General features: G+C 42.3%; 1 protein-coding gene across 6 annotated transcripts in view; it reads right to left on the bottom strand.

The window, feature by feature from the left end:
* TTYH3 (tweety family member 3) overlaps positions 1–26540 on the bottom strand; it is a 222755-nt gene that overhangs the window by 132910 nt on the left and 63305 nt on the right. For all 6 annotated transcript variants that reach the window (XM_073636709.1, XM_073636708.1, XM_073636711.1 and 3 more), the window contains exon 2: positions 11016–11185. In XM_073636709.1, coding sequence (XP_073492810.1) covers positions 11016–11185 — 170 coding nt within the window. The remainder of the gene's footprint in view (positions 1–11015; positions 11186–26540) is intronic.

Below are 26540 nucleotides of genomic sequence, written 5' to 3'. Positions count from 1 at the left end.
ACAGCATGGCCAAGGGGGGCTCCACCCACGCAGCTGCATCATTCATTCATAGGGATCTGAGACTGAATAAACTACAAGTACAGTGTTCCACCGCAGCAGGAGGCTTGTAGTTCTCAATGAACTTCGAGGGTGCTGGTGAGCGCGCTTGTAGTTCATGGATTTTTCCTGCTCTTCAGTAACTGTGTGCCTGTATGGGAGGTACAGGTAGACAGCTGTACTAAGTCTGTAGGGGCCCGACACTGCACCCTCAATCTGCTAATTACAGGTGCAATGCTCAGCAGGGTTCTAAGGGGGAAAAATAAATAAATGCCCTTTTTTTACCTACAAAAAAAGGCCAATTAAAAAAAGAAGGAGAAGTTCTTTTTTGTAAATAAAGTGGAACTACACTCACCTAGGCACCAGCGATGAGACCTCCCAGAGTCCCCCGACCAGCTGCTGACATCTTCGGGCGGGCGGCTTCCGGGTCTCAAATGCTGGGAGTTTTCAATGGCCAGGTGAGTATGCCGTTACTCCCGCGTATGCGTGGGAGGTCAGATAGACTCAGCAGTGAGCTGACACTTTGACTGGCAGCACAAGCAACTGTGACAGTTCTCATCCATGGCATGCCTTGAATGTAACTGTTTTTTGGAAACCGTTAAGGCCCCTTTCACACTTATACGACTTCAAAGTCACACAATTTTTCCTCGATTTTGCTGCCGCTATTTTGCCACGATTTGGGAGCAGTACTACTTTGTACGACTTTGCCAAAACTTTGGCATTAACAAATGAAAACATACATGGTGTGAGGCTTACAAAGTCGTACTGAAATCGTGTCTATATTATTCAGGTACGATTTGCATGCTACTTGAGGGTTTAACATTGAGGTCTATGGAGTACAACTTGCATAGAAGTTGGACCAAAATAGTGCAGGGACTACTTTGAAGTCGGCACGACTTAAAGTCGTGCCAATATGAATGGTAGTCACTGAAAATCATGGAGAATGACTTGTCATACGATTTTGCAGTACAAAATCGTGGGACAAGTCGTATAAGTGTGAAAGGGGCCTAAATGGAGTTTAGTTCCACTTAAAGATGTGTGCATTACACCACAACCCCCCCCCCCCCCCTTTTTTTTGTTTTTTTAATCAGGCAAACATTTATTAAACAAAGTATCACATAATACAACCATTTGGATTACCAACCCCATAAACACCGAGCATTACAATATATAAAATACTCTTATCACACAAATTCTGGGAGTCAATACATCTAGACAGCAGCTGTTCACACACATAAAAGTGCAAAGATTATATAAAAAGAATAAAAAAAAAAAAAAAAGAATATAAAATAACATAACAAAAGTCCTGGAATGTGCAATACCCATGCTGCTAGACCAATCAGAAACATAAGAAAGGAGGCACTCGTATTGGTTCCAGTAATAGTAGTGTTCACTACCTACCCTAGTGTCCATTAGCCCAAGGACTTCATGGCAGACCCATTGGCACTCATACGTTTGCGCTGGTTAGAGTTGCAGCAATCTAGTGGGGGTGAGCGGTGGGGGGCCACCCCAGGGGTGTCCAACCAGTATTGCCAAATACTCATACATTTTTTTTTGGATCTGTTCCTATGCTGATAGGATACTTATTCGAGAGAAGATGCCCTATTGAATCCATTGCCGACACATTGGAGATTGGGGAGACAACCAATAAAACACCATCAACTTTCTGGCTAAGTAGAGCAGTCTAATAAGAGCTATGTAAATAGGGGGAGGGGGTGGGGAGTACAGTTCTTCTACTAAACCATTCAATTGTACTTGATACATTTGATTAACAATCTTGATCACATCCTGCCATTATCACACTAATTTAGGACATTTCCATAACATATGTATTAAATCCCCTGGATGAGCCTGACATTTAGGGCTTAATGGGGATTCCCTCCTGCCCCAGTTATGCAGCTGCACCGGTGTTGCACCAATGAGCCTAAAATTGAATTATTTGGCCTCAACACCAAACGATATGTCTGGCGGAAATCAAATACAGCTCACCATCCAAATAACATCATTCCTACAGTAAAGCATGGAGGTGGTATTATCCTGTTATGGGGGTGTTTCTCTGCAGTAGGAACTGGAGCACTTGTCAGGATAGAAGGAAAAACGGAGGGGGTAAAACACCATCAAGTTCTTGAGGAAAATCTGTTGTCTCTGCCAGAAAGTTGTCAATGGTAAGACGGTTTACCTGTCAACATGACAATGACCCAAAGCACATAGCAAAAATGACCACCCAGTGGTTGAAGGAGAGAAGGTGAATGCCCTTGCCTGGCTTAGTCAGAGCCCAGACTTAAACCCCATTGAAAATCTGTTGACTTGAAGACTGCAGTCCACGAACGGTCACCATCAAATTTAACTGAACTTGAGCAGTTCTGCAAAGAGTGAGCAAATATTGCAATGTGTAGATGTGCAAAGTTAGTAGAGACAAATCCCAAACAGACTAAAGGCTGTAATTAAAACAAAAGGTGGTTCAAGAAAATACTGGCACAAGGGGGTGATCCTTTTTCCAAGTCAATGATTCGGTTTTCGAATTTATTATTTTTTCTGACATGTTGGTGTTACATCTTTCACTTGAATGTTATAAGCTGCACTAAGTAAATACAGCTGGATAAAACAAAAACTGTGTCTGTCTTCATTTCAGGCTGCAAAGCAACAAAATATGGTTATTTCAAAGGGCGCGATTCTTTTCTATACCCACTGTAATACCTTACTTGTCAGATAACATAGGGAATCCTGAGTCACGATCCCTTTAACTAGGCAAATGTTGCATCCCCACAAAAGGGGGTGCAATGGTAGAAATTGTATACAGAATATTTTTTTAAGAAATACATTCTGGCTTTTTTGTGACGGATTTTGGTCAGTCCTTTGCTCAGAAATCACAAAAGACAGTGAAGCTGTAATACAAAAGCCTAAATTACATCTAGTGGGAGGACAAATCAACTAAAACCTCAGGTAATATATTTGCTGTACAGAAAACAATTACCTCCCCCCTACTCTGAAAATAATCTCTGCCAGCATAAAAGATTTATATCTAACAAAAAGGTCTATGAGTAATGGAAACTCGCAGTAATGGCAAAAGGAAAATACTACACGTATATGTGAAATTTCAGCATCGATTAAAAAACAATGCTGCAGCCAAGATAAATGCAGCAAGTACTCTTTGTAAGACTGTGTCCAGGATTTCAGACCAAGTAGTCTTTTCCCCTTAAAGGACAAGAGCACTTGTAAAAACAATCCAGCTCTATTCATACATCGAGGGAAACCAAGCAAGTTCACAGCTTCCTCTTATGCTCTTTTTCGTTTAGCAGTTTTACTCACAGGCCATTCCCGTGATTTCCATTTCCATTTCCATTCTCTGCTCCAAAAACACACCAGTATTTTTTGGAGACAACCTTGGCGCGTTTCTGGAAAGCGCGTTTAACACATTTTGGTGCACAACAAAACACCCCTTTCTTTTTTTGCGTTTGGGGTGCAACTGGGGCACCTCATTTTGCAGCGATTTTACTGTCTTCCATAATCAAGGGCAGAATTTTATGATTCTGTTGGCGATTCTAGAACACCTAGGTGTAAATTCAAAGCAGTTTCTCACTGATGAATAGAGCCATCTCTCTATGACCCTGAGGACTTGAAATAATATAATATAATATCTCCATACACGTTTAAAGTACCCCTTCAAAAAGTGGCGAGCCATCATATTCTGGGTCATTTAGATACAGCTCTATTCATTGGTGAGCTCTGGTTTGACCACAGGGCTTCTGTGATGCCCTTGAGGGCCCCCCCCCACAAGCCAGGTGGGGCTTGATGGTCACCCCCGAGCCTTGGATTGTATCCATTACAAAGGGATTCATAATGTATATCAACATAAGGCAATACAGACATATTTGAGATTTTGAAGAGTCCTGATGAAGCCAAATAGCCTGTGAAACGCGTAGACCAGTGTATTGACCACAATGGCCTCTTAACTGGGTTTCATACAGTGAACAGAAAACTCTGGACAGCCTCACACCAAAGAAAATTTCTTGTGCCTTTTATTGAAAAATTGGGATCACACTGTACAAGCCACAGCAAAGTGATACAAACAAGAGCTGACGCGTTTCTGTAGTGTGAAACGCATCAGTTTGTATCACTTTGCTGTGGCTTGTACAGTGTGATCCCAATTTTTCAATAAAAGGCACAAGAAATTTTCTTTGGAGTGCGGCTGTCCAGAGCTTTCCATTCACCTTCATTTGCTATATGCATTAGCCAGCACCTGGGGCTCTTCAGTTCTAGAGGAAAAGTTTTGTTTCGGCTGACCTAGCTGGAGCGGTGGTCTCTCTCTCTATCTGGGTTTCATACAGTGTATTTGTGTTTGTAAATGTCCTTTGGGTATATATTTTCAAAATGGAATTTTGTAATACAATATGGTTTACATTTTAACAATCTGTTGTTCTCACTGTCGGAGGTATAACCAAAAAATATGCATTACTGAAAACACACCAGAATGCCTAGATCTGGATGGGCCCCAACGTCCCTTTTACACTGGTTCACTTCAAAACTGCCAGTAAAATGCTGAGCGCTTTTGCAGCGCTTTTACGGTGTGTTTTTTAAAGGACATGTGACTCAAACTGCTCCAAAAAACACTGGAGCATTTTTGAGGCGCATTTCAATGGGGAGGAGCGCTTTTGGTGCTCTTATTTTTAGCTCTTCCAAACACGGTCTACAGATGCTGCAAGCAGGATTTTTTCACTACACTGCAAGCACACCGCCCCTGTGTGAAAGCATTCATCGATTTTAAAAAGGAAGCATTTTTCTTGGTTTTCAGGTGCTTTTTTTTTTATGCAAAAGCGCTTGCAAAATTCCTCAGTGTGAAAGGGGCCCAACTGTTTTCACCCAAATAAATACATTTTTCTAATTGGATTGCATTAGAAATGTTTTATTTTTGCGTGGATGTTGCATGAATCATGGGTGAAAACTTTTATACATAGAATCTAGGATGGAAAAGGACCTGGGGGTCCTATTAGATGATAGGCTCAACAATGGCATGCAATGCCAAGCTGCTGCTAACAAATTGGCATGCATTAAAAAAGGGATTAACTCCAGGGATAAATCGATAATTCTCCCGCTCTACAAGACTCTGGTCCGGCCGCACCTAGAGTATGCTGTCCAGTTCTGGGCACCAGTCCTCAGGAAGGATGTACTGGAAATGGAGCGAGTACAAAGAAGGGCAACAAAGCTAATAAAGGGTCTGGAGGATATTAGTTATGAGGAAAGGTTGCGAGCACTGAACTTATTCTATCTGGAGAAGAGACGCTTGAGAGGGGATATGATTTCAATATACAAATACCGTACTGGTGACCCCACAATAGGGATAAAACTTTTTTGCAGGAAAGTAGTTTAACAAGACTCGTGGCCACTCATTAAAATTAGAAGAAAAGAGGTTTAACCTTAAACTACATAGAGGGTTCTTTACTGTAAGAGCGGCAAGGATGTGGAATTCTCTTCCACAGGCGGTGGTCTCAGCGGGGGGCATTGATAGCTTCAAGAAACTATTAGATAAGTACCTGAACAACCGCAACATACAGGGATATACAATGTAATACTGACATATAATCACACACATAGGTTGGACTTGATGGACTTGTGTCTTTTTTCAACCTCACCTACTATGTAACTATGTAACATAGACCACAAAGTGTAAAAGCAAAAGGCCCAGCATGATGTAAACCAGCATTTTCAGGAGAGAAGAGCACTGGCAGACCATTTTTTTCCTTTAGTCTGTGCACTCAGGGAACCGTATAACTAGCCAAAGACAGACAAGTATACTGGCTTTTGAGAAAACCAATACTTCCATTACAACTGAACTTTTTAAACAAGGTGGCCCATAGCATGATAACGATATTCAGCATTCTGTAGCAACCATATACTGCCTTCCACCAGTTTCCATAAATCTTAACAGTACAATAGGATTTCTAAGAGCAGCAACCATTGTGACCAATTGGAAATTAGTTTGCTATAGCGCCTCTGTTATTGATGAAATGTGATTAGTCGCTATTGGTTACTGCACTCTGCACATCACTCACTACCTTTTCAGGAGGTCTGCAAATCTTCCAACTCATAAGAGAAAACTGCATCTGCAAATCACCAAGAAATCACAGGAGTTATGCAGCACTGAAGTTCCATTCTTAGAGGGCTCTCAAGAGAAGTGTTAATTAATTGGTTGTCTAATTACAGGCTTACAATTCAGTGTCTGAGGAAATGTTCTATTTCGAGTTTAGGGAACAACCTCTTCTGGGCTGAACTCTACAGGCGGGACCGTTCTGAGCCATTTAATAATTTATTTAACAAGGCTGCACAAAAGAACCGATGATGAGCAGATGGGAGAAGCCCCTGATCACCCCTTCAATGGTCTCCCTTCACTTTGACCTGTCGAAGACTCGGCACTTCTGGGATTATTGATCGCAGGAAGAGATCATGGAAAGGGAGCTCCTCTACTATGCCTGCTAAGCCCATAAGGGTTTCCAAGTGACAGCATAAGGTCATACGGACTTGGCATTTAACTTTAATTACCAGATGGTTTTAGGACCCAAGTGTCCAACCTGTGGCCCAGATAGTCTTTAGTCTGACACTACTAGGTGGTACTAGGTTAAATGGTTTGGTGTATTTATTTTACAGCAGCTTACAGGTTCCAGATTGTCCATTCTTTTTTATGTTTCCCCTCAGATCTTTTATTATGGATTTTGCCAAGTGGCACAAGCACTTTTTAAAAGGACTCTAGGAGGAAAAAATGTGTAGGCATTATTGTGTACATAGGGTGCAATAGCAGTTATCACCAGGAATCTCATGTATGTTGTAATGTGTCTCCTGAATATTATGTGTAGGCTGCACTTAAGTGGTTCAAAAGTCTGGACATTTTGTTTCCTTAAGGGTTCACATATGTGCGAATTGGGTGCGGGTTTCCTTGCATCCAATTTGCACGACAAGCGAGTGTGACCGGCTCTCAATTGAGCTGGTTCACACAGTTCTGGGGTGGCCGTGGAGCAGATTGCAAGAGAGTCCTGTGCGTATTTGGATCCGGTTCAGGTGCGCATTCAGGCAAAAATTCGGACCTGAACTGCACCTTAACCGGTGAACTGACACAAAGCACAAACCTATGGCCACACATGTGAACCCGGCCTTTAGCATTGACGGCATTAAAGTAAAAAAAAAGTCCCAGTGTTTGTATTGCACCCTCACCCGCTTTATACTTTACTGAGTCTTATCTTGATCCAGCACTATGCCGGTGTTCTGCCGAGAAAGTTCCGCTCGGCGTATAAGTTCCCCCCTCTACTGCGCCTGCGCAGTAGGTATCGGCGGAAATAGCCGAAGCAGAACAGCTGAAAATCAGCTGTACACGGCACCTGTAAGAGGGCCGCTCGCCACGCTTCGGGCACGGCCTCGCTGCGCTCGGCACTTTTAGATTCCCCCTCTAGGTCCACTTGGATGGTGGGGAAGGAACCTGGACCCAGAGCGCAGGCGCCATGTACAGCTGATTGAAGCATTTGAGCTTCGGCTATCTCCGGCGGCTGAGAGTAGTATGTACTGCGCAGGCGCTGCGCCTGCGCAGTACAGGGGGGGAACTTATCCGCCGAGGGAACATTCTCGGCAAGACACCGGCCTGTACCAACTCTCTTCGCTCTCTCTCGGCTTACAGAGGCAGCAGCGGGAGCCATCGGCTCCTGCTGCTGTCAATCAAATCCGGTAAGTAGAGAGCAGGGGATGGGGCTGAGCCACACTGTGTGCGTCAATAGATGCACACAACCAGGCTCAGGAGTGCTGCTTGCTATGGGGGCACACAAAAGAGCAGGAGGACCTCTATAATCATGAAGGTTGATCACCACTGTTTTAGGGAGGATAAAACTGTAGACAGAAAATCATTGTCAACAGATCTAAGAGCCCCCTCAAACTTGTGTGTGCATTAACTCATGCATTTTCATGCATTGGGGTACATCAAGTTAGGGCAGCCTACTAGGCTGGAAATTACACCTCAAATTCTAAAAATACTGCACCTGCAGCATTTGCAGCAACCAAACATTGGGATGCATGTGGTGGTGCACTGCAGCTTGGGTTCACTGGCAGCTACAGTATGTGTGCATTGGGGTGGAATTCTAAAATGGCTGTCACTGCAACACATAATAGCATATGGTAACACGCGTTGCAGAAAACCACAGGTTTTACCGCCTTACCAAAATTCTCAAGTGTGGAGCCAACCAAACTTGCGCAGCCATATAAAAAGGAACAAAAACACTCTGCGCTCAGATGTGGGATAAATAATGAAGTTAGATGGCCTCTACTTAGTATTTAACATCCATGGAAGCATCACCAATCATCAGGTACCTATACTAGTCCTTGCAGCCCTCCTCAGACTGGGGTGATCCACAAACATTCCCCAACAAAAAACAAAGAAGAGGGCACACCAGCCTAGGGCATTATCCAAAGCACCATTTATTTTTTTTAAAAAGGGAAAAACTAGGCAATTATACTCACAAAGCAACACTGCATAAAAGGCTTATCTAATGTGATAGGAGAGTTTCTGACCATTGACACTATCTATGCCCCCAGATGCACTAAGATGGCAACAAAAGTGAACTGCAGACACTGACATATCGAGGGAGTCCCTTTTTCCTCAGTAGCTCTGAGGAAGAGGGAACACCATTAATACATGTCAGTGGTTCACTTTGGATGCCATCTTAGCTCATCTGGGGAGCACAGATAGCAGTTCTGTTCATAATCTCTTCAGGCATTATGCGAATTTGCTTTGTTAGTATAATCCCCCATTTTTCCCTTTTTTGCTTCTTATTATGCAAACTTGAACAACCAACTGAAACCTTAAAAATGTATCATTGCTGAAAGTAATGGAGTGCAATTTAAGTTCAATTCATATTAGGCAGTACTTCGTACCAGCAATCTACTTCCATCAACGGAATGAAATATAACACGCTAGTGGAGCTGAAGGCCATATTTTGTGTTCCTGCTACCAAGAACTCTATTATGCCCTTGAGTCCAGTTATAAGTCATAATCATGTGGTGAGGGCAGCCACAAAGCATTGCTGGGGCCATTCAGTAATTATTTCAACATGTGCTTTACCTTCTCCAGGAATATTTTACCCAATCTGCAAGACTACTTGCCTGATTTAAAGTAGCACTCCAGTCAAACATAACTGTATTTTTTTTTTTTAAAGTTGAACTCCAGGCAAACAACTAAATCCACAGTTGAAATGCATGGAGGAGGATCTGGGTCAAAATGATTTATATTTTTATCTAGTCAGTCATAACATGGTGGACCAAAGACAGGTTGATGAACCAACTTTTCTCTTCAGAAATTAGGCAAATAACCTAGTCACCACCCTACCTACAGTATTGGAAGGCTAAGAGCACCACAAACCCTGAGTAAGTCCAGTAATAAATGTATCTATCAGCCAGACTTTCTAAACAAAGGGCCAGTTTACGATCCTTCAGACTTTAGGAGGGCCAGACTGTGGCCATTGGGAGTAGAAAATGTCCCAACGTACGTTGGAGAAAACAATGCCTCATCTTTGGAGTCTGTGAGAGGAATTGTGCCCCATCGCTTGTGCCATTGGAAGGAATTGTGTCCCATTATTGGTGTCATTGGGCCCCATTGTTGGTATCATTGGGCCCCATTGTTGGTATCATTAAGAGGAACTGTGCCCCTTCATTGGTCTCAGTGAGTAAAATAGTGCCTTAAGGGCCTGATAAAAGCAAGCAAAGGGCCGCATCCAGCTACCATGGCACAGTTTGGATACCACTGGTATTTATAATCACAACACAAGATCAAAAAAGCCAAAACGTTTTGGGGGCTTAAAGCTCCCCTTCATAAGGGCTTTTGTGCCAGAAGTGCATTCACATTTGTGAACGAAAACTGGATATCACCAAAAAGACCTAGGTGGCCAAACTGATCGTTTATCAAACCAATTTTTTGGGGGCTATCCGGTTTCCTTTTGCCATGGTTGTCCAGTACAACTCTGGAAATCACTGCCAGCACACAAGCCCTGATGAAAGGTTGTTTTGAGAACGTTGGATTTTCTGATCTCATGTCATGAGAACATAAAATTCTTATTCCACTTTCTCAAGCTTTGTGACACACTTATACTTTCTATAAACTGTTTCAAGGACCCTTTGGAATACCACAGCTAGCAGTGAGTTAACTGTAGAAATTTGTTTCTGATTTCCAATTCTCCTCTGGCATCCACGAACATATACCGACTACTAGAGCTGCAAGATTCTGGCTAAAATGAGAATCACTTTTTTATGGCTTACAAGATAGATCGCGATTCTTGTGGCGTAACATCTTTCGCATTAAACAAGAAAAAAAAAAATTTGGGCTAACTTTACTGTTTCGTTTTTTTTTGTTTTTGTTTTGTTTTTTTTTATGAATTGAAGTGTATTTTTTCCCCCAAAAATTGCGTTTTTCAAGGACCACTATGCAATGCAAATACAGTGTGACTTAAAATATTGCAACAATCGTCATTTTATTTTCTAGGGTCCCAGTTTTATTTCTATTGACAGCTGAGTGAGTAGAGAACTCTCTACACTTGTTACATGAAAGAATCGGGAAATTCTGCAATAGAGATCGTGAGGGGGGTTGAATCGAGATCACAATTTAACGATTAAATTGTGCAGCTCTACCTATTACTCGGCTTGTGATTAGACTATGAATGAGTAGCAGCAGACTGATAAGCTCATCACTCTACTCTTCTCTCCCGTCAGCGTGTTCCTTGTCGACATATTTGCATGGAGCACAGCTAATTGGATTCTAGGGCTCTCCTTCCTCTCCCAAACTGAGTTTAAATGTACAGGGTATTTGCTTTAATAACATAACCCATACCATTATCTTCTTCAGATCACTGAGCTGCTGAGAGATAATAGTATATCTTACACTGGGGGGATGAAATAGAATAAACAAGAATAAAAAGGGATCTGCTTCCAAAAGAAAAGAAAATTTTGGTTCTTACCTGCAGACCAGAGTGGCAATGATCACACACCACGCAGTGCAGCAACAGTCCGCATTTGTGTTCTCTTCTGTTTTCCGATGACGGCAACAGAACCAGAAGGAATAAAAGAGCAGGAAGATGAGATCTAAAGCCAGGCAGGCTAGTGCAACACAGCTCAATAGCATCAGAGACTGCAAGAAAAGAAAAAAAGCCCATTATAGCCATTACATTATAGGTGTCTTCACTTCACCATTACAGGCCACAAATAAGAAGCAACGTTGAAACTTCTTGTATGCCCATACTTTATTGTAATATATACTTTTTTTTCATATTTATTTCAGACTTTTAACCGTTTAAACCTGTATATGATGAGCTATATATATATATATATATATATATATATATATATATATATATTTTTTTTAAAAAAAAGTGAATCTCGGAGATTTCCCTGCATGCTTCTCTCGAGGATGCCAAGAACAGGCCTGTGCACCTCTAGCAAGCTCTCCAACATGACAAGACCTCCAACAAGTACAGAACCCATTCGCTCCTGGGTACCATGTGAACACCATTCACGTACCAACAAAACATAGTAACCAGTACCTTTAAAAATCAAATGTGTAGGGCCAGAAAGGCATTTTAAATAAAAAAAACTATAAGAGAAGAAATTAAAAAGGACCACTATGGTAAAAACTGGTGAACTGGTCCTTACAGAATAGGAAGCCAAGTGGCAGCCTCAATGTAAGAAGTCCAAATCAGCTTCCATGTTTCTCCCTTTAAGAAAATACACATCTATACCCAGAATTTTCTGTACAGCTGGGAAAGTGTTAAGATCTATTGAGTGGGGTATTGAGAAGAGTGGGTGGAATTTATTATCTAACTACACGCAGCTTTCTACTAAAAGCAAGCATGATAGCACCTTGAACGCTTTCTGTAGGCAGAGCTGGGAACTCCTACGTACTGCCACACTGTAACACGAAAAGATTAGCACATGCCAAAAACACTGACTCACAGGCCATTACTGGGACATTCACTGCCATTGCCACAGATGTGTTATTACACAGCCATAATAAATACCCATTAGAACTTGTGCTCAAGGACAGTCGCAGGAATCCGCTAACAAAACCATTTAAAAACCACATCAAAGGCCAAGGAGAATGTAGAAAACTGACAGTATATGGCTCTGAGTATAAACACTTAGACATATCCCATATGTCCGACACCAACATATTTAGGAGGCCTGCGTTAGGAGTAAAGTCTACGCTGTGGACCTAGGACAAATTCGCTAGTCATGTCGCCCAAGATATTGTCATGTCATCCTTATAGGTGACATTATTCAACAGAACCAAACCCACCTATTCCAAAACTTGCAATTTCCACCTTGGCATTCATTTTCAGCAACTGTTTTTATTAAATACCCTAGCTGGTCTGGGGGTGAAGATATGGTGGAGGGGAGGATGGATTGGGGTAAGGGGGTAACCCATGTCTGTCAACATACCCAAGCAGTTTCTGCATCTGATTGATTGCAGTCACTAGCCAACAATTTTCCACCTGACCCCATCGTTTTTCAGATTGAAGGATGAGGTCGGGTGGAGTGGTGCCTTCAGGGTTCTTCAGGAGCCAGGTGAAATTCATGCAATTTCAAAGTAGAGATGTGCAGTTTAGGCTAAAACATTCTAGAAATGTAACTTTGTAGAGAGGGCCAAGACATGCTGGTGCAGCCCAATTTTGGCAATCCATTGGAAGGCCAGAGTTTCAAAGTTTTTGAAAAAACTGTTTAAGTAGAACTTTAGTCAGAAAACAGAGTCCTGCTAGATCACTTCAGGCTGACGTCTTTTTTAGGTATAGTTATTAAAACAATAAAAATAAGTGCCTATACTGTTTAAAATCCAGTAATACACTGGCTCACCCTTGGTTGCTCTCTATCGTTTGGCCTCTACAAGTTCGGCACAGTGCCTATCTGCTGACTGCCTAAAGATTTACTGCTGTGCAGGGGCTCTGGGCTTTAGCAAAAATGGCAGCTTCCAGCAAGAAGAAAAATTAACAATGCTGGGGGCAATTTACAGCACACACTGAATTTTGTTAGCATAATTATTAGTTGTGAAATGTAGGTTCCTTGATAAAGAACATTATATTTTATCAAGTTATGGGTATAGTTCTACTTTAAGCAGCAGCAAATACCACTAATTAACCAGTTCTAAGCCCCAAGACCTAGATGATCAGCAGAAGAAGCCCAGTGGGTTAAAGTGGAAAGCTGCTTTGGAACAAAATGCTGAAAGTCCGACCGCGTGTATGCTCCAGGTTCCAGGTATGCTAGCAGGTTCTCAAATTTTCCGCCAACAAAACTTTGTTGTCGGAATTTCCGATCGTGTGTATACAAGTCCAACGCACAAAAGTTCACGCATGCTCGGAATCAAGCAGAAGGAGCCGCACTGGCTATTGAACTTCCTTTTTCTCGGCTCGTCGTACGTCTTGTATGTCACCACATTCGTAACTGTTGGCCAACATTTGTGTGGCCGTGTGTATGCAAGACAAGTTGGAGCCAACAACCTTCGAACAAAATTCCACAGTTTTGTTGTCGCAAAGTCATTTTAACGGGGCATAACATTTGCTTTTCTCATCTGAACTAGGAATAAAAAAAATATAGGCATGGATGGAACTGCTGTAGAGCATCACTTAACCAATCCAATCCACAGCTAGTCTCATCTAAAGACCAAAGATGGATCAAAATTCGTCCGGTTCAGCAGAAACCAGCTGAATTTTGACCCATGTATGGCCGCTCCTGCTTGGACAAAAGTCGATCTAATGACTGACTTCTCTGGAACAGGCTTGTTTGAAAATTTTCTCAATTAGACGGCTGCAGACAATTGGAAGAATTCTGCTGTCAGAATACAATGGCACAGCAGGTCGGATTCCTCCATCCATCCCGCTTGCATGGATCGGAGAATCCATTAGCCTTATTTTTTTTTGATAAGCTAGTGGGCAGATTGGGAAAAACCAAAAAAAAAAACCAAAAGTGTTGCCCATAGCAAGCAATTTCTTCAGCCCTATTTCTAGCATACAATGAAATAACATTAATACTATGGGTAATATGGACATTTTTCCTATGTGGTTTTAGATAAATGAAGGCCCCTATCCCTATAATGAATCAGCATATATAAAGCGGCTCTGAAGAGTTACATCTTTTACCTCGGTGATAGATCTACTCTGGTTCACATTAACATAATTGAAGTACAGCTGATGTAAAACATATCCTGAACTCTACAACGTACAAGAAGAGTTTGAGATCAAAACGAGGCCTTTTCCCAGGCGAGCACATCTGGATTATAAGTGAACAGGAAAGTGAACGATTGGGTAAATATTTACGCTCCATGAGTCTTCATATTAACCTGCGCTGGTTATAAAAATGTAATGAATTATTTTACATTTATTTATACTAAGCTCACAGCAAGGGAGTAATGAAAGGCAGACGTCTGGTTCACTCACTGCAGCCTAAGGAAAAAACCTCATGTAAAGAATGAGGATACAAATATGTGTTCCCGGGACCTTAAAGGTGGAATTATAGGGAACCCCCCCGTTTTGGATAGAGTACAGAAGGGTCATCACCCCAGTAAGGTTTATTTTTGCCATCTATGTCCCATTGGGGAGATTTCTCTTCACTTTCTGTCCCTTGGCCAGAACAGGAAGTGAGGAGGACAACCCCTCAAAAGTGAGGCAACCCCTGGTTGTCACCAAAACTAGTCCCCCTTCTGGAAAATATACTTTTTATTCCTGTTCTGGTGACACCTCAAAATGTGGCATTTTCCTTCACTTTCATGGGGAACAGTAAACAGGACAAATTAGAGAGCACAATTTCCCTTAAAGTGGTTGTAAACCCTCTGGAACCACTTTTACCTACAGGTAAGCCTAGATGAAGGCTTACCTGTAGGTGCAACAAATATCTCCTAAACCTATACAGTTTAGGAGATATTTGCAAAAGACTGGCACCGATGTCTATGCGGCGTGCAGGCGCACTGAGCATGCCACTGCTAACGGCGATCATGCAGTTAGTGGTGGCTCCCTCGCGCATGCGCGGGAGTGACGTCATTGCGGCTCCGGCCAGTCACAGCGCCGGAGCCGCGATACCCGGAAGTCACTCCGGGATAGATAGCGGCAATGAAGAACGAGGGTCACTTCGGGGGCTTCCATCTCAGGTAAAGTTATTCATAATGAGCTAGTATGCTATGCATACTAGCTCATTATGCCTTTGCCTTACAGGGTGTGTTTTTTTTTTCCTGACTTTACTTCCTCTTTAACAGGGCAATTAAAACCTGATATGAGTTCTATTCCCTCTTCACCTTAGCCAATGAAAAAAAATAAATAAATTGCCTTAATTATACTTTGAAGCGGAACTTCAATTTTTCTTAATCTATAAAGTCAGCAGCTACAAATACTGTAGCTGCAGGCTTTTAAAAATCAGGTACTTACCAGTGCCTGGAGTCCAACGCTGTCCCCCCATAGCCAGTTCTTATCACTGTAGGTACCCAGTATGGCCATCTCGGATATGGGAGCCGGCTGTGGTTTCCTGAGGAACCAGCCGGCTCCCCACTTACATGCACATGCGTGTGCAGCGTTGTGTGACTGATCCTGCAATTTCCTGGGACACGTATTGGTCCCCCCTTCTCCAAAACAACTGTAACGTAGTTCTTAGTGCCCTGAAGTTCCACTTAAGCTGGACAAATCCCAGGATCCAGATAGTCAATGCTACTTTTGACATTTTCTCTAGCTGTTATCAATGGTCAAAAAAAAAAAAACCTGAACAAATTGGCCCCTGAATTCCATATTCATTTTTACCAAACAACTTGGTTTCTTTTTTCCTTAAACACTTCAGCCCCGGAAGGATTTACCCCCTTCCTGACCAGAACACTTTTTGCAATACGACACTGCATCATTTTAACTGACAATTGGGCGGTCGTGCGACATTGCACCCAAACAAACTTGACATCCTTTTTTCCCTTAAATAGAGCTTTCTCTTGGTGGTATTTGATCACCTCTGCGGTTATTATTTTTTGCGCTATAAACAAAAAAATAGCGACAACATTATATATATATTATACATTATATTTTTTACTTTTTGCTATAATAAATATCCCCCAAAAATATATATAAAAAACAAATTTCTTTCTCAGTTTAGGCCGATATGTATTCTTCTACATATTTTTTTTTTTACTAAAATTGCAATAAGCGTATATTGATCGGTTTGCGCAAAAGTTATAGCGTCTACAAAATAGGGGATAGTTTTATGGCATTTTTATTATTAATTTGTTTTTATTAGTAATGACGGCGAGCTGCGATTTTTATCATGACTGCGACATTACGGCGGACACATCAGACACTATTTTGGGACCACGTCATTTATACAGCGATCAGTGCTATACAAATGTACTGATTACTGTGTAAATGACACTGGCAGGGAATAGGTTAAACACTAGGGGGTGATCAAGGGGTTAAGTGTGTCCTAGGGAGTAATTCTAACTGTGGGGGGGATTGCCTCACTAGAACATGACAGAGATCTACTGCTCCCGATGACAGGGAGCAGTAGATCTCTGTCATGTTGCTAGGCAGAACAGGGAAATGTCTTGTTTACAAAGGCATCTCCCCGTTCTGCCGCGCCGTGACACAATCACAGGTTCCTGACGGAGAGAGTCCGCGGGACCGGTCACGGAGTACGCGGCGGGCGCACGCGTACAATGCCGTGATTTAAAAGGAGACAAACCTGTACGTCCATTTGCCCAGCTGTGCCATTGTGCCAACGTATATCATCGTGCACTGGTCAGCATGTGGTTAAAGTGATTGTTATTTTAGTTTTAAAAATGTTTGTAGCTGCTGACTTTTAATTTTTTTTTTTCATGGACGGAATCCCGCTTTAATGCCTAGAATGCATTAAGATAAAAAAAAACACTTCTGCCTTTAGAACAAAAGCAAACTCGCTGATGGGAAATTGCATATTTTCTTAAAGCTGTCGCACAATATCGAAGAAAGCCTCCAAAGTCTAGAATATTTAGTCTTGTCCCCAGAGCTGCATCATGCATGCGTCTGGTTATCTGTGCCAGGCCGCGAAAGTGGGTGGGACTCTGTGGCCAAACAGCATCTTTAGTTGAAGTGTTACTAAACCCGGGACCCTGCATTCACTATATCTCACAGTACACAGAACATGGCAATGCAATTCATTTAGTAAATATAAACTAAACACCTTTACTCATCAGCAGTTAGAGCAGTCTTGTGATTTTTATTAGGGTCTAGTTAAAGCTTGAAGGAGGAGTTTTCATTCTCCCCTGATTGTCCTATAAGGATGCAGGACCCCTGACCCTCTGCCTGGACAGTGCTGATCCCATGCTCTCTCTCTCTCGAAAACAAACTCTAGCAATATACACCAAACTGAACATGTGCAGCTTGTCCCCTAGCCTCTGTTCAATCAGGATATATACTGAGGACTATGGAAGAAGGGGAGGATCAGAGAAGACAGGATCAAACAGCCTTTTTACACAATGCAAAAGATTAACACCTTAGGTTCACAGTGAGTATAACAAGCATGCTTTACTGCATCTGCACACTGATTTTACTGTTGTGAGTTTAGTAACACTTTAAAGTGGTTCTAAAAGGCAGAAGGTTTATCTTAATGCATTCTATGCATTAAGATAAAAAAAATCTTCAGTGTGCAGCAGCCTCCCTCAGCCCCCCTATTACTCACCTGAGCCCCATCTCAATTCAGCAGACGCCGCTGTCCGGGACTCTCCTTCCCCATTGGCTGAGACACAAAGCGGGCCCCATTGGCTCCCACTGCTGTCAAAGGCAGTGCGCCAATGAGGAGAGAGAGGGGGCGGGGCCAAGTTATTGTTATCTGTATCGGTCACTACTTAATTAAATGTTATACTTGGTACTATAAGTATTTGTGTGATCTCTGAATGAATGAATGAATGAATGAATGAATGAATGAATGAAGAATTTGTATAGCGCTACAAATGCGAACTGAATCGCTTCAAGGCGCTTTGCACGTATCTCTCTTTGCACGTATCGAATACAACCCCAAAAACGTAAACTATCACGTATACGTGATAAAATGCTCTCAGCCATCCACTCATGTCCCCATGCTTTATTGTGCCGAAAAATCCCTCTGAAAAACACCCCCAAGCATTTCAAGCCATGGCCATCTTGAGTAAGGGCAGATGATTCATGTAGCAATTACTTCCTTTAATCCATTGCCCTTAGCTCTGGCATACAGGTAGGAGGGTATGCTTAGCTAAGGAAGCCCTTCCTCCCCTCCTGAAGACTCCTGGGATGTAGGACATAATTTGCCCAGGCCAGAAACCAGGAAGTAAATTATAAATGTAAAAAAAAAAAAAAAAAAATTAAAATAAAATAAGTAAATAGAATATACTTTCCTGTCGATTTACTAGTACTGGAAGCATAAGGATTAATCCGCTTTAAGGATATTGAACAGGGAAAATATTTTGCCTTTTAACCTTTATCTGCAATGTTTTTTATTTAATAAATTTGTGCGTTCTATAAAATGAGATTAAGCTCTTTTTCCCCTTCTGACTCAGTGGTGTTGCATATGATGGTATTGCATACATATGAATTTCCTGTGCTATTCAGCTGTGTTTAAAAGCAGGTGGCTTTCAGCTAGTCAGCAACAACAAAGGCTGTGGTCGTAACACTTTAGCACCTTGCACTGTATGTATATACTCAGGATGGCTTGATTCTTATAAAATAAAGTGTATTCAAGTGTAACTAAAAACTAAAAACAGTCAAATCAGTCTGTATATGCAGTAAAGCATGCTTGTTGTACTCACGGTGGAACCCAAGGGGTTAATCCTGCACATTGTGTAAAAAGGCTGTTTGATCCTGTCTTCTCTGATCCTCCCTTTCTTCTGCAGTCCCCAATCCATCTCCTAATAATATAGAGCCTTGGGGGCACTCTGCACATTCTCAGTTTGGTGTATATTGCTAGAGAGCTGTTTTTTTGGGGGGAAGGGTACATTTAATCAGCACAGGGCCAATCAGCGCTGTCCAGACAGAAAGTCAAAAGTCCTGCAGACTCATAGGACAGTCAGAGGAGAATGAAAACTTCTACAAGCTTTAACCAGTGCTTGAAGTCACAAGACTGCTATATACTGCAGATGAGAAAAGGTATTTAGCAGTTTATATCCACTAAAATAATTGCATTTCCATGTTCTGTGTACTGCGGGAGACCAGATATAGTGAATGCAGGGCCCTGGGTTTAGTAACACTTTAAAGTGGACCGTCAGTCATTTTTTTCATCTTTCCATCTATTAAATTTTCTGCCCTTGTTGTTTTAACTTTGGGTATTAAAACAATTTTTTTTCTGCCAGTAAATACACCTTATACAGCCCACTTCCTGCTTGTCTGGTAAAAAGCCTAGGCTTCTGACCTCATGCACAGCTCCCTCTCTCTCACTCTCGTGAGAGTTTTTCAGGAAGGGAGGGGGGATGAGTCATAAGAGGGCCAATGAGAGCTGCAGAGCTGGGCGGTAAGCCTCTGTGTCTGTGTAAATTCAGGAAGTATACAGGCAGCAGCTTCAGCTGCCCACAGTTAAAATGGCTGCAGCCAGACTCAGTGGAGGGATATTTCTGCAGTATATCTGGCAAGTACAGAATCACAGTATATATAAAATAATATGCAAAGTGGTTGGAGGGCTTCAAAATGGCAAAGATATTTTTATTACAAATGACGTCAGTAGACTGCAGTTCCTCTTTAAGGATCGAATACAGACTCTGCACTTTTTTCATATTAATTTGTCCAACCCTGATCAAAACTAACAAAAACAAAAACGTAATGCTCACTAATTCTTCAGGCTGGTTCCTGCTTTCATTTCACCTGTAACGCATTTCCTGTCCTAGGGTGACAAGAGTCATCATTATACTGTATTTCTGGAGAAGCAGCATCATCACCCTAGTATGTCAGGACTATGCAACACCTCCTCTCTACAACATAAGGGGAGGAGTTCTGTAGCCCGCAAAGAGAACTGGGTCTGGTAGATATTGTTTGATCATTGCAAAATATTAAAATGACAGCAATGAATTTCAGGAAGGATCAACGGGTATCATTTTGTATTTATGGGACAGGTAATGCAATTGAAAGTCTTTTGTTCTAACAGACCAAAAAGGAGGAAATCAGAAGTCCACTGTATTTAAACTTTAAAAGAAACCTGTCAGAGAAGACTTGATTGGGTTTAATTTGGTCACATGACCAGACGTAGCAGGATGCCAGAGCAGCGGTTTAATAATTCCCCCCCCTCTCCTTTTAAAAATTAAGCAAATGACTTGCAACAGTGGCTCCATAGATCTCAGTTCAAAGGTTGGCGGTTGCCAGGCTGTCACAATGACATGCGTTAAAAGAGCTGCTGACCCTTCTGGCCGGGAGGTTAGCAGCTTCAGGCCATTGCAATTGACACTTGAATGGCTTCTAGTGTTCCAGAAGTTGGCACTTCTCAGCCTTTTCAGAGCTGTGCGGATCTCTCTCATTAAGTTTGGACACGAACAACAGGCCATGAGTACAAGGGCCTTACATCATCCAGGCAATGCATTTCAGACAGATTTGGGCAGTGTGTTCCAAGCCGAGGTCTCAGGAAAGACCAGGAAACCCTCATAGCATGGTGCCTTTCACTCATGTTCCTAATAGACACCAGGGGATACAGCAGCCTTGGACAACCTCCAACTTGTTTTGTGGTAAGAAAAGAACAAAAAAAACAATTTAAAAACAATTCCTTCTAGAAGCAGGTCGCTGAATGAGATAAACATTTATTAAAGCCAACTTCAAGCATAAATTACATTTATGGAGCTCAAGTCATGACAGCAGTACAGGGGCCGTCAATGCTGACTGAATGCCAAAAAAAGGCTGGTTGCAATTTCTGAGTTCGGAGTTCACTGGTTGCATGTTTGTTCCATTTCTGTGATCGAGGAAGTATTATAGTAGTAAATCCCCCACCCACTTTTCTCAAACTGAGAAGAAGACAATGCCGGTCAACTCAAAAATTTTTTTTTTAAAAGTGCAGAAAGACTAAGACCGGCCATATACGTAGCAAATTTCTTTCTGGAAAGAAATTTGCTTGATTCCCCCATCAATACAGTGTTGATGTGGGAATCTCTCCTGCTGGGCCATGGTCATCTCCTGGCCGTCCCCACCGGTAGAAGACATTGATTATTGCTAGCAGCTGAACTGGCCAAGATTCGAGCAGTGTATGACCAGCCTTACAAATCCGATGTGCTTGCTGGTGCAGCCTCCAGCTTGCCCCGTGCAGCTTCCCTCAACTTCCAAGTCAGGAAGGGCACAATATCAACAGCACAAACTATTGCCTGAACCCGGTTTTCTGGACAACATACCCCTGGAGTCCAAGAACCATTACACATATGCATTCAGCCTAGTCCACTCTTGCTGCCTGTGCATGTTGGTGCAGGCAGTGTCCTAACACCGGCTTGTAGTCTTTCTACGTGTAAGGTGGCCCCATAAGACCCTGCAGGGCAATGGTGCCACCCAAAAAGAGGAAACCTGCAGCAGGAATCTTTGGACTGGCTCAATAAAGAAAAAAAGGGAAACTTTTAAATAAAGTCAAACTTCCTTTTCTTTGCGTGTTCTGTTCATGTACATGTAGTACTTTGTCCCATCCTCCTAATGTTGACCATGCCCTTTTTCTTTTTTTTTTTTTTTTTTTTTTAATTCATTCAGCCGGCGGGCTTAATGAAAAATAAAGTCTAATGGATACCTTAATTCACACAAAATGAGAAGGGAGGGAGGAATCCCTTGTTTGATCAACTACTTCAGCGACTGCAGCTCATTAGTGAAAAATTTTCCAACATGTCTCTTCAACAGAAGCCGATCAAAACAATTAGCTTCAATTTTCCAACATGTCTCTTCAACAGAAGAAGTCGATCAAAATTCTGCGGGTCCTTGCTGGACCGACCAAGTTTTCCAATCAGTGTATGGTGGCCAGTTTAAGGCCAACTGTGAGGTCAGACAGGGCATCACTCCTCTCTCCACAGGCATCCAACAGTGGGGGGTATCCTTGAATTCAGTGATTATTCCTGCCGGCTGTGGCTTCTTCTGCTGCCCGCTCTCTCTCTCTCTTTCTATGAAGATATTTGCCAGCACACCATGGAACGACATAAATAGCGTCCAAACGGATAATTTATTGCATGATCACAACACAAGGAGAGTGCAACGTTTCAGAGTCACGCAGGACCCCTTCGTCAGGCATGACTTCTCCCCCACGGTCACTGGTTGCTAGGACCGCCAGTGTCCTAGCAACCAATGACACTTTTGCCACTGTGCACGCACACATGGAATTTTCTTGCGCGCCACTTAAATATTTGGCTTAAAGAAAAGGTGGCAACCCTACTTAGACAAGGTCATAGGAGAATGGGACAAAGTATTGCACGTACTTGGCTTCTTGCGGAATAGAACACATTAATAAAAGTGGACGTGACACTTCTTTCTTAAAGAAGAAGCAGACCAGTCCTCTTCAGTCCTCTCAGTCCAATGTCAGCAGTCTTTTTGATCCACAGAGAACCCCTGGCTGGCTGTGAAATGGCAACTGTCCATATCACCCAGGCAGAGAAGAGAAGAACCCCGCTCTGGACGAGCACATGACTCTAGCTTCAGGTCAGGGTTAGGTTAGACTTTTTTTTTTTTTTGATTAGATATAGTAGGGGTGGAAGAGGGGTTAATGTTATCCCAGAACTGGGCTTTAAAATGGCAAAAAAGTAGTATATACAAGTAGTATATACAAAATCCATTTACATAACCTCAAATTTACACAAAATGGCTGCAGCAACAGAATTTCTTGTGATAAAAATCTTCCAGCCCACTGTAGAAAACAATTCAGAGTGTATATGAGAATGAAATACACATTCATGAAAAATACATTTTCCATTGGCTTACGGAAGAACATTTTGCCAAATGCAAATAATAGCAAAAATTACAATCCGAATGCCAGAAGTATTTTTAAGTGGCAGCGCTGGCAGAGAGCAAGTCAGCTCCAGTAAATTAGACGCTATTGAAAATCCTGCCGATGCAGCGTAAAATCTACTTAAAGAAGGCAGCTATTTTAGTACATGTCTTCGTCGTTCCAATTCAGCTTTTCACTGGAGGAGGAAATGAAAGATATATGTTCCCATTGTTTCTGATCCATTTATGAAGCACTGGACCTTTTTCCTGATCATTTCCAATCTATCTGCAATTTGCATTCTATTTTTATAGATCTATAATACAGCTCATAGTCTGATTAGAGAAACAAAACCTAAAACATTTAAAATACAAATATTAGGGAGCTCAATACTTGCCCGTGTATTTTTTATTTTTTTAACCCAAAACACTGCTTAAAGTAAAGTCTTGTCTAAAAATGTACATTTTTAACGAGGATCTTCACCCTAGAAAGAAAAAAAAAAAAAAAGTCAAAGTCAGTAGCTACAAATCCTGTATCTGCTGACTTTTAATAAAAAAAGAAGGACCCTTACGACCTGCACACGACTGCCCGGGCGACTTGCAAAACGACTTCTGTATAGAAGTCTATGCAAGTCGCCCCAAGTCGCCTGCAAAGTCTTACAGGAACCTTTTTCTAAGTCGGAGGGACTTGCGTCGCTCCGATTAGAACGGTTCCATTGTACTGAACGGGACGCTACTTGTCAGGCGACCTAGGTCGCCTGACAAGTCGTCCTAGTGTGAACTGAGTGACTCGGTTCACACTAGGACGACTTGTCAGGCGACCTAGGTCGCCTGACAAGTAGCGTCCCGTTCAGTACAATGGAACCGTTCTAATCGGAGCGACGCAAGTCGCTCCGACTTAGAAAAAGGTTCCTGTACGACTTTGCAGGCGACTTGGGGCGACTTGCATAGACTTCTATACAGAAGTCGTTTTGCAAGTCGCCCGGGCAGTCGTGTGCAGGTCGCCTCGGTGAGGCGACCTGCAAGTCGTGCCGCCTCTGGTGTGAACCGAGGCTTACTGGTCAAAGGATCCAGCGCGGTCCTCACCTGAGCCAGTTCTTCACTGGTCTTCAGGTCCCCCATTGGCATCTTTAGTGTGGGAAGCTGATGCGACTCCACAGCCGGCTTCCCACTACACTTTCCGAATGGTCCCGCAGCCTTCTGGGACCTGTGATGTGTCTCAGAATGCTGCAGACAAAGGGGGAGTTCAAACTTTCGCTCATATGACCTAGGCGGTAAAACCAGGTATCAATACCTCCAAGAAAAGGTCCAAATTTGATGGAGGGGGGGGGTATAAAACTGGAACTTCCCTTTTGGGTAAAGTTGCACTTTAAGTAATTGAATATTCTTAAACATGAAGTCAGGTCAGATCACTATATTTGACCTATACATCCTGTCCATAAACACATTAGGCCCCTTGCGCATAAGAGGCTGCCTAGCTGCTGTGGGTCCCTCCTGGCTTTTAGGTGTTCCCTTTTGCCTGTAGTCTATCAAAGTCTATGGCAGGCTGTGTCTATATGGGGCTGAAGGCTGTAGCAAGTGGCACCTACATTTTAGGACCCTATGTCCCTCCCAGACCCACTAAAATAGCAGGAGAGAGGCAACAGCACCTAGAAGGCCCCATGTGCAAGAGGCCTTAAAGCGGGGTTCCACTCAAATTTTTAACTTAATCTTACCCCCTTCAGTTAATTGCATAGTTGTTGAAATGCCGCACGAAAAAAAATTTTTATCGCTGTAATTACCTTTATATTGTACTTTATTGTGGCACTTCTTGTCTCTCCTCCCATGGGAGTAGGCGAGTTTATTGCCTTTCCCCGGCGCCACACTGTCTACTGGGAGCTTAGTGTCAGGCTTCCCAAGATTCAGTGCGGGAACAATGATCATACTTGTGAACAAGCTGTGAATGAACAGCATTCACCACATCCAGGAAATCAATGCTTGTGGGCTTCACATGCCCACAAGCAAGATGGAAACAGCCAGCATCACATTTTTAAAGTTATTCTTCAGTACGAAAACAGAGGTGGAAATATTACACCCAAACTGTGAGTATTATTTTGGGATTAGCAAAGTGTCTCAATGACCTAAAAAAAAAAAAAAAAAAAAATATTGCTCGCCGGACTCCCACTTTAAGAACATGTATATTTTAGTTTTCAAAACAACCTAGTTTCCTAGTGATGGACCTGGTAAAATTTGGTGAGGTCATGTGCATTAGAAGCCACAGCTATGCAAGGGCTAAGGGAGGAGGTATGGGAGAATCCCGACATTTCCTTACATTGTGCATGGACTACGGAAAGATAATCACAAATCCCATTATGCAACAGGAGTTGAAGCCATCAACAGGAATTAACGTAGGGGCAATGGGTGTGAATGTGGGTGGTCGCCCTTTGAGTATGCCAACAGGACTGGCCATTGTTCAGCAGGTCACAGTAGGCAGGACAGACCAGAAAACTGGGACACTCCAGGTCCTCCCACTATTTCACCACTGGTAAAAAGGAACAGCAAGGATGTTAAAAAAACGGTGGCCTGGGGAAGGAGCCTCACAAAGACCACCAGTCCTACAAAGAGGAAATACGGGACACTGAGCCCTTATTATACTGTTTTCTCAAAGTGATTTTACAGTGACTACAACAGTGTATTACTAAAGAAGGAGGCCATATTTGTTGACGTTGAACAATGTCATTTATAAAATTACTTTAAAATTTCTGCTTTTAAAAATGTTTAAAAAAAAAAAAAAAAAAAAGCTCATGCTAACCTCTGTAGCTTTAGGCACTGTAGGGAAATTCATCCTCAAAGTTTACAGCAGACCCTCTGAAGCACTTCAAAATCATTATCTCAGCCACGCAGGTCATGCTGCTCACCCAACAGGGCTGCTTCTCTGTATTCATACATGGCAGGGCAAGGGAGAGAGAGAGAGAGGGAGCGTAAGAGAGAGAGAGAGCGAGAGATAAGCTGCCCCAGAACACATCACGATTCTGCAGTGAAGTTTGAGAATAAATTGCTCCATAGTGGCTGCAGCTACAGGTGTCAGAGAAGGCTTGTTTTTAAAGCTAGTACTGCTTGTTAAGGATATATAAATAATACTTAAAACGTCCAGGTCTTAGCCACAAATGTTTAACTGTAATGTTGTGTTCAGAAATTACTCAAAGTCACAACTTTCTCATCTTCGTCTGTGCTTACAGTATTGAAGAAGAATTCTTTTCCAATGTGATCCCTCCTACCACCCAGAGCATTGACTTGGTTTACATTCTCAAAAGCCGCCTGCAGCTTACAGGACTTATCAACACTCCAAGCCTTCCTCTGGTTGTTCAATGCTGACCTCTGTCTATGCAGTCCATTGGGAAAGCAGCATTGAAATGAGTAGAAGAGACGAATGCAATTGAAAACTGAAGCAGCCAAGTGCTGTCACCGCATCAAAAGATGGTGTTTAAAAGTACAGGTACAAAACTTTCTACTGGCTGGTTCTTATTGGTTCGCAGCTGATGAAACCAAGGGTCCCCATAAGCAACAAGAAGTAATTTAAAAAAAACTGCTTTGCTATAAAACGAATGTGGGTTTTTATATTGTTTA

The sequence above is a fragment of the Aquarana catesbeiana genome, linkage group LG06 (genome assembly GCF_042186555.1).
Source record: "Aquarana catesbeiana isolate 2022-GZ linkage group LG06, ASM4218655v1, whole genome shotgun sequence".
Lineage (NCBI taxonomy): Eukaryota > Metazoa > Chordata > Amphibia > Anura > Ranidae > Aquarana > Aquarana catesbeiana.
This window is presented reverse-complemented; position numbering and strand designations above follow the sequence as displayed.